Source organism: Paramormyrops kingsleyae, chromosome 8, assembly GCF_048594095.1.
Source record: "Paramormyrops kingsleyae isolate MSU_618 chromosome 8, PKINGS_0.4, whole genome shotgun sequence".
NCBI lineage: Eukaryota > Metazoa > Chordata > Actinopteri > Osteoglossiformes > Mormyridae > Paramormyrops > Paramormyrops kingsleyae.
Window position 1 is genome coordinate 34,060,544 of NC_132804.1, and position 13,741 is coordinate 34,074,284.

The window sequence follows — 13,741 nt, forward strand, 5'->3', positions numbered from 1 at the left end:
CACAGCATTGGATACACAATGGAACACAGTGAAGACAGTCATTGAAAAGGGGAGAAAATAGGGGACAACAGTTATGTTATCGAGAACTGGACGTCCCTCCAAAATTGATCAAAAAGACAAGACGAAAACTGGCCAGGGAGGCTGCCAAGAGGCCTACAGCAGCACTGAAGGAGAAGCAGGGATTTCTGGCAAGTACTGGTTGTGTACTACATGTGACAACAATCTCCCATAATCTCCATATGTCTGGACTGTGAGGGAGGGGCCACAAGATGGAAGCCTTATCTTACAAAGAAAAACATCCAGGCCAGGGCCGTGCAGAGATGTTTAAAGGGGCGGGTGCTCAAAGTTAAAAAAGATAGAACAGGCTGAATAACAACAACTCACATTCATGACGAATCTAATATGGAATTATGTGGATATCCATATTAGATCGTTTTTAGTGAAATAAAAACCCTCCAGAAAAGAAGGGAAAAGTCCTGCAACTTACTTTAAAACAAAACATGTTCCCTAAAACGGTGGACAGAGCTACAGACCCCCTTGTAACACCCTTACCCAGTTAGGTAGCAGTTAATGACCACCACTACTTGTGCAGTTCATAAAAGGACAGGTAATGTTTGTCGCGCTGTTGCACAAACAGCACGCTCATTTATTTCAATTCATTTGTTGTTATAGACTATAGTGTGCGCTGTACACCCTATTTTCTGTTTTGTTGCAGTCTGCACCTTCCAATTAATTTGCCTGCTTCTCCTCCAGCTCCGCACCACCCAGCCTGCAGAAAATGCGCGTGCACTTTGCGAGCTCGTACCTGGCTCGTAACGAGCGCGCTCTGCCCTCAAGGGCGAGCATTGGTTAATGGCAGTCATGTGACTGATGCAAGCCAGATCCTTTTATTTAGCAAAATTGAGATTAATAGTTACATTTTATTGTTGAGGGGCAAAGACAGGGCTCCATACGCACATACACATTAAAAAAAAAACAAAAAAAAAACAACCACAACAACAACAACAACAAAAAAAACCCAAGAAAAGGGCACTTGAGGCATCCTGGAGGAAAGGGGCGGGTGCTCAAGCACCCTCCGCCCCACCCTCTGCACGTGCCTGATCCAGGCCCAGCTAAATTTTGCCAAAAAAAAAAAAAAAACATCCCAGGGAATGATGAACAGTTCCATACATTCAAATCAACAGAAGAATGGCTTCACCAGAAGAAAACTGGAGTTCTGGAATGGCCCAGCCAGAGCCCAGACGTACGTCCAACTGAAAATCTGTGGGGTAACCTGAAGAGGGCTGTGTACAAGAGATGCCCCCACAATCTGACAGATTGCAAGGACTTGACTTGACTACCAAGTCAAGATGTGGCATGCAGATAGACTCCTACCCAAAAAATGAATGCTGTAATTCAATCTAATGCTGCAACGATTCATCGAGGAACTCAAATAACTCGATTACAAAAAATCCACAATGCAAATTATTTGCTTCGATGCTTCGTGTAAACCGCACGACTATGTACCGCTTAGTGATCACCGTGTTTCACTCGGAGGATTATTACTGTCACACAGTGTGCTTACGCTGCATTACGTGTATCAGGATAGATTTGATGGCACAATGGAGGAAGACAAGGAAAATAGCGAGGAAAGTCAGAGAAAAAGATGAAAAATGTCTAAAGTTTGGGACCATTTCAAAAAGAAGAAAAGCAAAAATACTGTACAGTGCGTCCATTGTAAAACCGAATTAGCTTAATTACCACAATAGCACAACGTCAATGATTCAACATCTCAACGGAAAGCACCCAGTCCACAGACCGGAACCAATACAAGGTAAGCGCGAGCGTTTCACTCACATTTGCGGCTAAAAATAGACCTGCGATAGAAACATATTTACTGTATGGCCATATGTGTGAATAAAAAAAGTATAGCAAGATTCAGCCCAAGCAGCCCCTATTTTTCCTCAACAAAAACACTGATAACACAACAGCAGTGAAAATGATGCTGTCGTAGTTTAATTAACATGGAGCTGGAGCCTGTTTATACACTACAACAGCAAAAAGCAAAGAGACGGTTCCATCACAGAGATGGTGAACTCAGGTGGAATGAAGGAAAACAACAGCAGTGCTTGTAATTGCTACTAAACCTTTACTGGTAAAGAGCTGGCGAGAGTCCTTAATTAAACTAGCTGTTCAACAAGCTGAAAGGTGAAGAAAAGCGATGTTTTCAGCTGCTCCCATCCACCGCTGTTTGTCTTCCACAGCAGCAAGGCTACAGTAAAGCTATACAAGTTAAAATAGAAGCTGTTTGTATGCAGATAAACTGTTAGCTTAGTTTGACACAATATTTAAATTTGGCAACTTACAGCAGGCTGACAGCAGCCGTCACACTTTGTCGCAGTGATACTTGCATATGGAGTCAGAATAGTGCCATATGTACTTGTATGTGTAATTTCCAATTTGCAGCCGTAAAAAGATATTTGCGGCAAATTAGTGCCAAAATTATTTATATGCGCAAGTGTGAATTTGCACTCGCAGGTTGGTATTTGCAAGAGGACTTGTATTTGCAATACAGGTTTTGTACTTGAAAATCATTCTATCTTTGTAAATAATATTTTTATGAAGATGTTTGGTTTCGCATTTACAAAAAATATTGACTTGTATTTGCAAAATATTTTTTTTCGCGAATGAAAATTGTGTTCAGTGTGAGCAAATTTCTTTTTACGGCTGCAAATTGGAAAGTACACATACAAGTACATATGGCACTATTCTGACTCCATACTTGCAGCACGCAGGGGTGAGTCTAAAGGGGAGCATGGGGTGTACTCAACTAGATCTATTTCAAGGCTTTAGTAATATTATTTTGCAGATTTAGATTAATATGAATAATATTGCATAATAATATAAATAATATAATATAAACATAATAATATACAAATTACCCACCCCCCCTCCCTCAACAGCCTTGGGCCAGTAAAACTCTGAGAAACTGAATTATTATTATTACTTTTTCAGTTATTTTATTTTACATTATTTTATTTATTTCTGCATTTAAGAAAGTGTTTCATTAAAAAAAAAAAAAAACAAATATGTACATAAATGCACTAAAAGGATTTAGTTATTTTGTCAGTTGTTGTATGGAGTTCAATCATTAAAAATGTTCCTAAAAAGGAAACCTAAGAGACCTGTCTATTTTTTCTTTTTTGAATAGTTACTATTGCTCTTTAATAAGACAATAGTATTTCTTATCCAATTACTCGATTAATCGATGGAATAATCGACAGAATATTCGATTACTAAAATAATCGTTAGCTGCAGCCCTAATTCAAATCAACTGGTACTTCAACAAAGCCTTAGTTTAAGGGTGTGCACACTTATGCAACCAGCTTAATGTATTTTTTTTAATATATTTTCCCCCGTAGCAGATTCGTCAGGTTATAGGTCACATTAAAAGTGGGAAAAGTTCTGAAATGATTTACTGTGGCCTCTTTTTTTACATCATAAAAACCTGGCATTTTAACAGGGGTGTGTAAATTTCTTATATCCACTGTACATCACTTAAGATAAAAGCTTCTGATAAATAATTCTATGTAAACATAACATTTATGAATGGAGTGCCTTTTGTTCCTATTTTATGCTGTTCTGAAGCTTCAGTGACGGTGTTCCACATTGTAGACAGACAGCATTCTCAGGAAAGGTCTCCTACCCAAATTGGCGGCCTAATTGTGTCCCTGCCATACAGACCCAAAGGCCTGTAATTACGTTAAATTGAAAGCTGCTGAGCCAGAGAGCAAACCCCGAGGCAGAGAGGTCTTAAAAGATCCCTATCACTTTGGGAAAATTTCAGTAATCAAACTGCCACTTATTGCAGGTTATTCCACCCAGGGAAGATTTAAATGATACTTTATAACATCTGGAAAAGGTTTACAGAAGACCGTGGTGGGCCTGCTCCATCTTCTCTTGATCATCAAGATGAGACCTTGCCTAGCATAACAAAGAATATGGACGCTACTTGTGAGAGGATCTAAGTTCAAGGACTTCTGCTTTGAATATTATAGCCATCCCCACCGGCAGTTTCACTGTTCAGTAGTTTGTGTCGGGCTGCAGTTATATTGTTTAAAAGCATCAGCAACCATATCTGGCCTGAATCCCAACCCTTGACAAATAACGTAAACCTCAACTACCCACGTATGCTGTGGATGTACTAGGGGTGTAATGGTAGACAAAAGTCACAGTTTGGTACAAACTTCAGTTTCAGTTCCTTTTCAGTACAGCAGGGGAATTCTGAATTCATTTTGAAAGTATTTATTACTAAAACTGCAGACACAACCAAAATCAAGAACAGTTATAAACCAAAGGCAATATGTCTGATGTTGATGCGTTTAAATAAGGAAACCTAGGGATAATTACCTGTACATTGTAAAAATATGTAAACAAGAATTAAAAAATAAAACTGCATAGTAACGTTCATAATGACCTAAATCTTGTTTTACTACCATGTATGATTGCATATTTATAGAGGTAAACACCCATATAGCCTTAGTTACTTTTTATCCCGGTCAGAATTTCCTGGTGAAAGGACATTAAATACCACAGGCAGACTAACTTGCAGAGGCTGTTTCTGCCCTTTGGTCATACACACATTTAGATGATGTCACCTCAAATGAGTTAGAGGGCTAGATGTGTTTGCAACAACATAACTCAGTTCAGTATAACAGAGGCAGAATTATCTACTTGTTCTGTCTGCTGTTGGTGATATTTATTGGGAAACCAAAATGTTCCCAAACTGTTGGTTGACTGACTGTAAACAGCTTTAGGCATAACCAATTCATAGCTTTAATTAGCATTAATGTTTTCCATGATGAACATCTACTTATGGATTTAGGCTCTGCCTGTGTCAAGAAATTCATTCATTTTATTGTGCTTACCAAAGCGAAAATGATATAATCGAATGATACACGACAAATGTGTGGACCTTTACAGCCCTAGTATGTAGCTATTTAAACATATGCTTGACAATATAGTTTCACTGTACATGTACAATGACAAAATTATTCTATTTTAATCTATTATATTGTATGGTAAACCTACTGGCACATATGCGTTAAATACTCATTGGTTTTTAAGATTCACCTAAAAGATCAAAGGCCTCATGATGCATCCACTGTACTTCAAGTCATCCTAGTATCATGACTGTACGTCTTTATGTGTCAGTTATGCATGCTGAGGAATGACCAGTAGAGACAGGTACTGCATTTGGTTCTGGGACCATAACAATTACACTGTAGTCTGGCTGAATGAGCCTCTTAGTATAACAAGTATAATTGAGTATAACTCATTTAGGGTGTTTTTCCACTGCATGAAGATTGGTTATGCAATTATCCTGCTGCTGAAACACAATACAAATGCCACCTTGAAAGCAGTAGTAAATGAATTTTTAAAAAATATATAGTGATCTTATTAGGAGAACAGATATAACAAAAAGATCAGAATTGCATGACAAGAATTTTTTTTAAGTATTTTGTTTAATATACTAGGACAACATGCATATAGCATATTCCGCATATAGTGTGCTGTCCTAGCAATGTGATTTTGTTGTAATAAGTATTAGGGTATTTATAAAGCAAAAAGGAGTTCATATATTTCTCACAACTCTAGAAGTGCTTTAAAACAGCAAGGATGAAAATGATTATGACTGTCTTGGAGAATGCATGCAGTGCTTATGCAAAAGCAGAAGAGGAAGAGGTAAACTTTATCTAATCTCTTTAAAAATCAGTTTGGTCTATAAAAGAAATAATTCAAATTGCAAAAGCTAGATAAGGATTTATTTCTATGAAAGAATAAAAATGTGCTATAATTTCCATATACAGAACTGAAGATAAGAAAATGCCTGATCTTAACCTAGCTGACTAGCAATGTAAAAATTGCATGGCATAGCATGCGATGTTGGTATTAATATCGCACATCATCCAGCAATATAATATAGTACAGCCATTTTTCGATTTAAGTACAAAATACCCTGCCTCACGTTGTGATGTCTTTCGGCGCTGGTACCAGTTTTTACACCAGTAGAAAACCAACACCTTGAAGTACCAAAAGTACAGTACCTGGTGTGGTGGAAAAGTGCCCTAATTGTACAGATGTTACCAAAATAAGTTAGAAATATGCATATTTAATGTTAAACCATTTACCCTACCAAACACACTATATTACACAACCATTTACATATAAATTCCTTGTGTACAACTTCATTTTGAAAATAGAAAATGCATGTGAATAAATACTTTAACCTTATATGTTTATTTTATAAATAAACTGTCTTATTTCTGCCTGGTACTTTCTACATGTGCTTGTTTCCGCAGCTGAATGTTGTCGTTCATGTGTAACGCGTGAAGTGGTGCGGTTTCACCTCTGTAGCTAAATGCTTCATCGCAGGCCTATAAATTATGCAGCTCCAAATGTGAGCCCCGACGCAGGTCTGTGCACACAGGAACTGGGGCGCGGGGTAATGGTGGAGTCAGCAGACACGCAAACGAGATGCTCTGAGCGACGGCCTCATCTCCTTAATTAAATGAGACGCAGTCAGCCAGACACTAAAGCTCCGCTCAACAGCAAGTCAATAAGTATAATTGAGCCAGAAAAGCCACACTGAGAAAATCCACTCTGCGGTGGTCGTCATGACTACTGTATGCCTGCACTTTGTGCATTCAAGAACAAGCATCCCCTGATATGAAACTGCTAGCTAAAATAATAATAATACAGCAGAACAGCAGCTATTTTCAGCATGCAACCCTCCTAATTGAATTAGAGAACTAATGTTTTTCAATTTTAGTCTCAGATTAAACAAGGGACAGGGCACTTGGATGAATTTTGATGAAGTCTGGACTATTGCATGTTTCCAGCAGACTGAATATGAATTTCACACACACACACACACACACACACACACACACACACACACACACACACACACACACACACACACACTAGTAGGCCATGAGAACTGATACTCCATGTCGTTACCCAAAATAAAACGCTTATTACTCACCTGAAATACATTCATAAACATGGTCTGGTTTAAATCCTGACAGTTACAAAATGTTAACAGATCACAAACCGATTTCTGAAAGTGTTACACGGATAAATTGTACTTTTACTGTAATGTTTCGCTCTGCCATAAATGATTTAGTGGTTTGTTTTGTTATTAAAAACATTTTGTGTAGCCTGGTGACCCTCCTGGCAGCGTTTTTTCAAAGTTACCAACCTACAGTACATTTGATTTTAAGCTTTATTGCAATTGGTGATGCAATCACTGTCACCTTTGTTTTTCCCGTGGCCCATCTTGAAAACTGTATGTGTAAATAACCTACCTGTCATTGGTTGTTTTTTCTTCTGCTTTCTATTTTCAGCTTAATATCCTATTTTTAGAAAGTAATTCTGTATGAGTGTGCCATACTATCCTTGTAATGTCGTTTAATTTTACTTTATATATTACTTCCATAAGTTTTTGTGTCTCAGTCAGGTACTGCAATTGTAATACTGTGCCATAAAAAGTTGATTGTTTGTATTTTAAGCACAGTGTTGTTTTACATACTTGAAGGTTACATGCCACTGTTTTTTTTGGTACTGTTTTTAATAAAGGAGTATATCTTGAAGTACATGGGATTTATTGTTGTTTTTCACAGTGGTACTGAACTGGGTTCCGAGATTTGTGGAATTTCACTGGTATTTGTATCGGCTACTAAATTTCTCATTAGGCAACATAAACATGTTACATAAAATTGTCATTCAACGGATTGTTTAAAAGCAATAAATAATAATAATAATAATAATAATTTTAAAAACTAATACTGAAAAATCTCCAGAATTTTTTTTTTCCTGCAGTTTATGTGAGGGATGAATAGCATCGTCTGTGAGAATACTGCCTGTATATCCAACACTATACTTATTATTATGAGAGTCAGTAATGCATTTAATGTTGACCTTTGGTGCTCGTTAGCTACTCAGCAGATAACAGTGGTCATAGGTACTGTCACGATCCGCTCCGTCCGATCCCGATGTGTGCCACGCCCCCTCATTATCCACGTGTGCTTCCCCGATTGTGCCCAGCTGTTTCCTGTTTCTTTTGCCTTGTCCTGTGTATATGAGTCCGCGTCTCCCCATGTATGCCAGATTCGGCATTGTATTGGCCGTAGATGTCCGTGCCTGTCTGTCTTTCGCTGAATAAACTCCCTTCTACCTGTAAGTTTGGCTCAGCTCGCCTGCTTCCTGGTTCGCCTACCGGCGAAACGTGACAGGTACAGTACATCTGATTTATATTAAGGTTTGTCAAAGTCCAGAGTAATGCATGTAACAATTTAACAAAAACATGTGAACATAAACGGCAGAAGATTCCACATTGCACAAAATTTCATTTCCCTTCTTGCTGCAGTTGCGTTTCCATTATCTATTTATACATGGACGGTAATAATGCTACTCACCAGCCACCAGCTCAAGGCCGGCGGGGTGATATTGCCATTTGGCATGAGGAAGGGCTGCTGCTCAGGGTCAAAGTGCTCTTTGAACCACTCCGAGTTGTCGGTCTCCCCCACGCAAGACGAGCAGCCGCAGATCCTGTTCCAGGCCGCGGTGGTGGCATTGGCAGCCAGCACAGGTGAGAGAGCTCCCCTCTGCATGATGTGTGTGGCGATTATGACCAGCAGGATGCAGCAGAGCACGGCACACAGGTACAGCTTCATTCTGGACAGCATCGCTGGGCCCGCAGTTTGTTACGCTCAGCAAGCCTGCAGGAGGAGCTGTGAGCATGGAGCGTGCATGAAGCAGGATGGCTACAGTCTGTCACGGGAACCCAATCCAGCAGAATCTGCTCCCACTAGGCCATGCTATGCTGATGGAGCACCAGGGAAGATCAGCAGCTGCCTATAAGGATCCAGTGAGAGGTGCAGAGCTGGTCTGCATGCGGGCCTTCCTGTTCTACGGCGTGTTCTACGGCGGTCGAGGTACAGAGAGGCCTCTGATGATGGCACCAACAGCAGCTCTTGTTTCTGATCAGGTTTTAACACCACGGGGTCCACATGTCACAGTCGCGTTCTGTGTGGCCTGTAACACACAAACAAACACAGATAATAAGTGTTATTAAAAGTACAGTGGTACCTCAATTCTCGAGCTCATTAGAACTCGAATTTCTTAAAAGTCGAACCAACCAGTTTGAAAAAAAAATTACCTAGAGCTCGATCTGAATCTCAGAAGTCAAACCATGAACGCCGACCTAAGATAACTTGTACGCGCGGGGAAATGAGTCACGGGGCACGTCTCTCAGCGGAAACGAAGGGTAAAGCTTCAGTCTGAGCCTCGCATTCGCTGTGATAGCATCGTGCATGTTTACACAAGCTGAATACTTATATTTAGACAGTAAAAATACATTTAGACAATGATAGACAGTAACAGTAACTATTATTATATAATAAAATACCCTTAACAATAAAGATTTCTTGTTCATTTTTTTATATTAATATTAAAACATTAATACATTTAATTATATTAATAGTGTCATGCCGAGCGGGGACGGAACGGAGACAAAGGCGCAGACGTCAGGGTATCCGGGAATACAGGGTTTAATTACAGGTAAGGCAGGCAAAACGCAGACGGACAATACAATGACCGGACTGGGGAAACAAACTGAAACGCGGACTAAATACAGAGGACTAATGACAACAACCAGAAACAGCTGATCACACGGGGATTCCACACGGGGTTAACGAGGGGGCGTGGCACACGGAAGGAGCGGACAATCGGGGCAAGACACATTGTTTGGATACATTTATTTTCTTACTTTACAAATTACTGTTTTGAAAAATGTGTTTAGATGTGTTTAGTACAGTATATGCTCTTCTTGTTTTATCCGGTTCATTTTGTGTTTAAATGCTAAAAAAACATATTGAGGTGTAACTTTTTGGGGGCAGGAACCAATTAATTGGTTTTCCATTATTTCTTATGGAGAAAATTCTATCAGAACTCGAATGTTTTAGGATTCGATCCGGAGTTCTGAATGGATTAAGTTCGAGTTCTGAGGTACCACTGTATTTTACTTTTCACAACAGAAAAATTGTGGGACATTTTAAGCATTAATATTATATATTATATATACGTGTGTATCCTCGCTTGGAATGTATTCAAATTGAACTGCAAAATGCTTAAAACAAGATGTATAAAAAAGGTGGAAGAGTACATTATGTATGTTTCTAGTAGCCTAATAAACAACACTTTTTCGGCATATATTTTTTTCATTTGTATTTACTATCTTCTTAATCTTAAAATGTGTTTTTGTTTTGACAAAATATGGAAATAACTGCTTCAAGTAACTGTTACTGCAAAAGTTAAATTTTTTAAAGAGAATAAATGCAGTGTTTATTAAAAATATTGACAATTTCTTTTACTGTATTATAAAAGGAACCAAGATTCAATAAGAACTGAATTTCATGAGCTCAATCAGATTTGGAATCGATAAAATCTACATTATACCCAACCCTTTTGGTGTGTGTGTGTGTGTGTGTGTGTGTGTGTGTGTGTGTGTGTGTGTGTGTGTGTGTGTGTGTGTAAGGGAGATAGTTCTCTACTCCAGTCACCCTCTCTACTCCAGTCACAATGAAATGAACTTTGTTTTATACGTTAAAAAAAACCCACAATTTAACTTAAAGTTTTTATTTCTCTTAAAGCACTACTACACTGATTAAATTTTATTTCTGTAAATTGTATGTTTATTACCAAAGCACTTATCAGTAATAAAAATTAAAAAATGAATGTGTTGTGTACATATACATGTTGATCTAAGAGGTGCATCTAAATTTTAGCACCAGTGCTATTAGTGGAAAAGGTTAGTTTGGAGCCCTGACTAGCCCTGGAGCCCTTTGTCACTGTCAGGACTCCCCACTCATTTCTATGAGTATAACCCTAATCCCAGACATGACAACCTTAACCCCTACCCAGCCCAAACCTTAACCATAAGTAACCAAACTAAATACAAGACTTAGTCTCATGGGAACAGAAGAAGTGTCAAAATAACACTTTACCAAATGTTTCCACAATGTAATATATAAAAGTCTCACCCCCAAACCCGAAGGTGTCAGCGAACTGCACAACGAGCAGCGAGAACATTTCGGTTTCAGTGCATGATAAGCGCTTCCCACAAAGCCTACTGCTTCCTGAAGCACTCGGCTACTGTGTGTTTTCGAAAATTAACAGAGATACGGAAGAGGATTAGGGCCACCGTGAAAATATTATTTGAATTCTGACTTTAATGTCAGAATTCTGACTTTTTTCTCAGAATTCTGAGTTAAGAAAAAAAGTCAGAATTCTGAGATTAAAGTCAGAATTCTGAGATTAAAGTCAGAATTCAAATTATATTTTCACGGTGGCCCTAATCCTCTTCACAAGCAGCACAGCAGCATGAATCAACTGGATGGAAAATCCAAAGCAGCTGTTGCCTCTGCTCCAGCATTACTCCAGCATTACTCCAGCATTACTCCAGCATATGCCGCCACCCCATCCTCCGATGCGCCCCGTCTCCCAACCCGTCCACGCCGTGCTGTCCCCCTGTACCCCAATGTCCATGCCCCGCCACCACCCCCATCCCCTGACCAGTGCACCCGCCCCCTCCCCTGTTCCTGCTGCACCACTTCAATAAATAAAAGTGCCGGCCCGTTTCTACAAGCCGCCTCCTTGAACTCAGTGTGCAGAACAAGCATTAAAAAAAAAGGCTTGAAAGGACACAGACTGATGGATGTCAACGTACCGGTCGCTTCTCCGCCTTGAGTTGGGCTCGCGATGGATGGCTGGCCCCCAAAACACGCTCTGTGCACAGTGGGCGGCACCCTGTCGGCTAGCACAGAATCCCTTTTGCTGACACTCAGGGGTTTGGCAGATTTTGGAGCCGGCACGCTCACGTCCAAGGCTGAGAGACCGAGCAAGCGAGGGAGACGGAGCCAAAGTAACCGCAGTCTCCAGGTCCTACTCCCAGCCAATATCACCCCACCCCTGATCACTCCCCAAGACTAAGAATGATGCCAGATCAATCCCTTTGGGTCCTGCAACTGTCAAGCTACAAGCCAGAGGACAGGAGGTACAGCCGGGGGTTGGGGGCCAGTGCTAGATAAATAAATTAATAATAAATAAGGGTAAGAGTTAGACGAGTGAGGGAGAGTACACAGCCCACTGCTCTGAGCACCAGTCAAATTGAATGGCAGGGAATCTAAAGCTAGCGGAGCGCTGCCGGGAGGAGCATGGGGCGATCAAAAAGGCATAACGGGACAGAGCCCCTGAGGGTGACTCTCACATTACTGACACTGGACACCAGTGAATTCAGCCTGCTGTTTATTTACAATGACACAGCACCGGTCTCATATGCAGCTGGGAAACCCCACTGCCATGCTACTGGAGGGCATGTGCTTTCTATCAAAATGCGATGCTTTATTGAGAAACTGCTTAGCAGACATTATGAACCACAGAAAGTCTCACAGCTGGTAATTCCAGAGCAGGAAATTTAACTAAAAGTACGTATGACTGCCCGGGGTACATCATTACCGGACGTGAACCACTCAGTTGCATCGGCAGCTACTTATCCTCAGTGCTGCCTAAACTTTTGTCCAGGGTCTCAGGAATGATTTCCCATGAACCAATCGTGCAAAAGCGGAGTAATTTAACCAAGTTAGCCATCCTGAATATCATACTCTATCATGTGACTTCCAGGACAGCTCTAGGGGCAATAGAGGGCACTGCATTAGCCCACTGTTTGGAAGAGCCCCCCCCCCAGCCAAGAATCTGAAACAATCTGACGTTATTCTTGTTTCACTTCCCAGTTACCATATAATGGAATGCAGGCCCATAAACAGCATCTACTCATCTTTGCCGTTTTGTTGACATTATGGCCACAAGCTCTATAACTTCAGCAGTTATTTTCCGCAACAGACAGATTAACAGTGGTCAAAATTACATTAAAGAAATTACAGGCTTGCAAGTAGAAGTAATGGAAATCTGCATTAGAGGTGCGTCTAAATTCAGATTACTGCAGATAATTTTACAGCTGACAAAACAATGAGGCAACTGGTATGTTACCCATTCCACTATTCTGGATTCAACTCCATCCTTGTCTGGGGAAAGTCTGCATGTTCTCCAAACATCTTTAAAGGGAAATCACTATGTTAAACTCAACTTGGGCTGGACGATTTATCGATTTCAAATCAAAATTCCGATTTGAAAGAACGCGATTAGCAAATCGCAAAGGCTGCGATTTGGGATGTATATTATACACCACGTTGGACCCAGGGTTTAAAACTCTTTTGAGAATAGTTTTACAAAGTCATGCTGTGCTCCCTGTGTGACAGTCATTCTCACCAATCACAAGCGCCGTGCTTCTCGCATGCCGGTCATGCTCACCAATCAGAAGTGGCCCAAGAAGACTGGGTATAGGCCCACAAACAGCAAACGCGTGAAACCCAAGGAAAATTATGCATTTGTGGTGCAGAAAAAATACTGATTCCGCTACTGAGCTATAAGTGAATTGCCTTCCTATTTCATGGTCCAAGAGGTCCTATCATCAATAGAACCGACGAGCTCCTTTTAAACACCAGCAGCGACATACTTCAGCGTATCATACCTTTGGCTTTTGTGAATGGGCAATAGGATTAGCATACCGCTAACCCATCGAAACAACGAGATAGTCAGTAATCCTCACAGCAGCGGAGTCTGTGACCACACAAAAAGCCAT

At 40.3% G+C, this 13,741-nt stretch overlaps 1 protein-coding gene and 1 long non-coding RNA gene across 7 annotated transcripts in view; one reads left to right on the plus strand and one right to left on the minus strand.

The window, feature by feature from the left end:
* The window catches only part of st3gal8 (ST3 beta-galactoside alpha-2,3-sialyltransferase 8), a 40,330-nt gene that overhangs the window by 13,641 nt on the left and 12,948 nt on the right, over positions 1-13,741 (minus strand). For 5 of the 6 annotated variants that reach the window (XM_023837840.1, XM_023837841.2, XM_023837838.2 and 2 more), the window contains one exon: positions 8,460-9,078. In XM_023837840.1, coding sequence (XP_023693608.1) covers positions 8,460-8,729 — 270 coding nt within the window. In that variant the 5' untranslated portion in view covers positions 8,730-9,078. Of the gene's footprint in view, positions 1-8,459; positions 9,079-11,770; positions 12,053-13,741 lie in introns of those variants that run through there. The other variant, XM_023837843.1, reaches the window with a different exon arrangement.
* Positions 1,496-7,634, plus strand: LOC111857224 (uncharacterized). The gene is made up of 2 exons (XR_002841327.2): positions 1,496-1,813; positions 3,851-7,634. It is a non-coding gene; the product is annotated as an uncharacterized lncRNA (long non-coding RNA).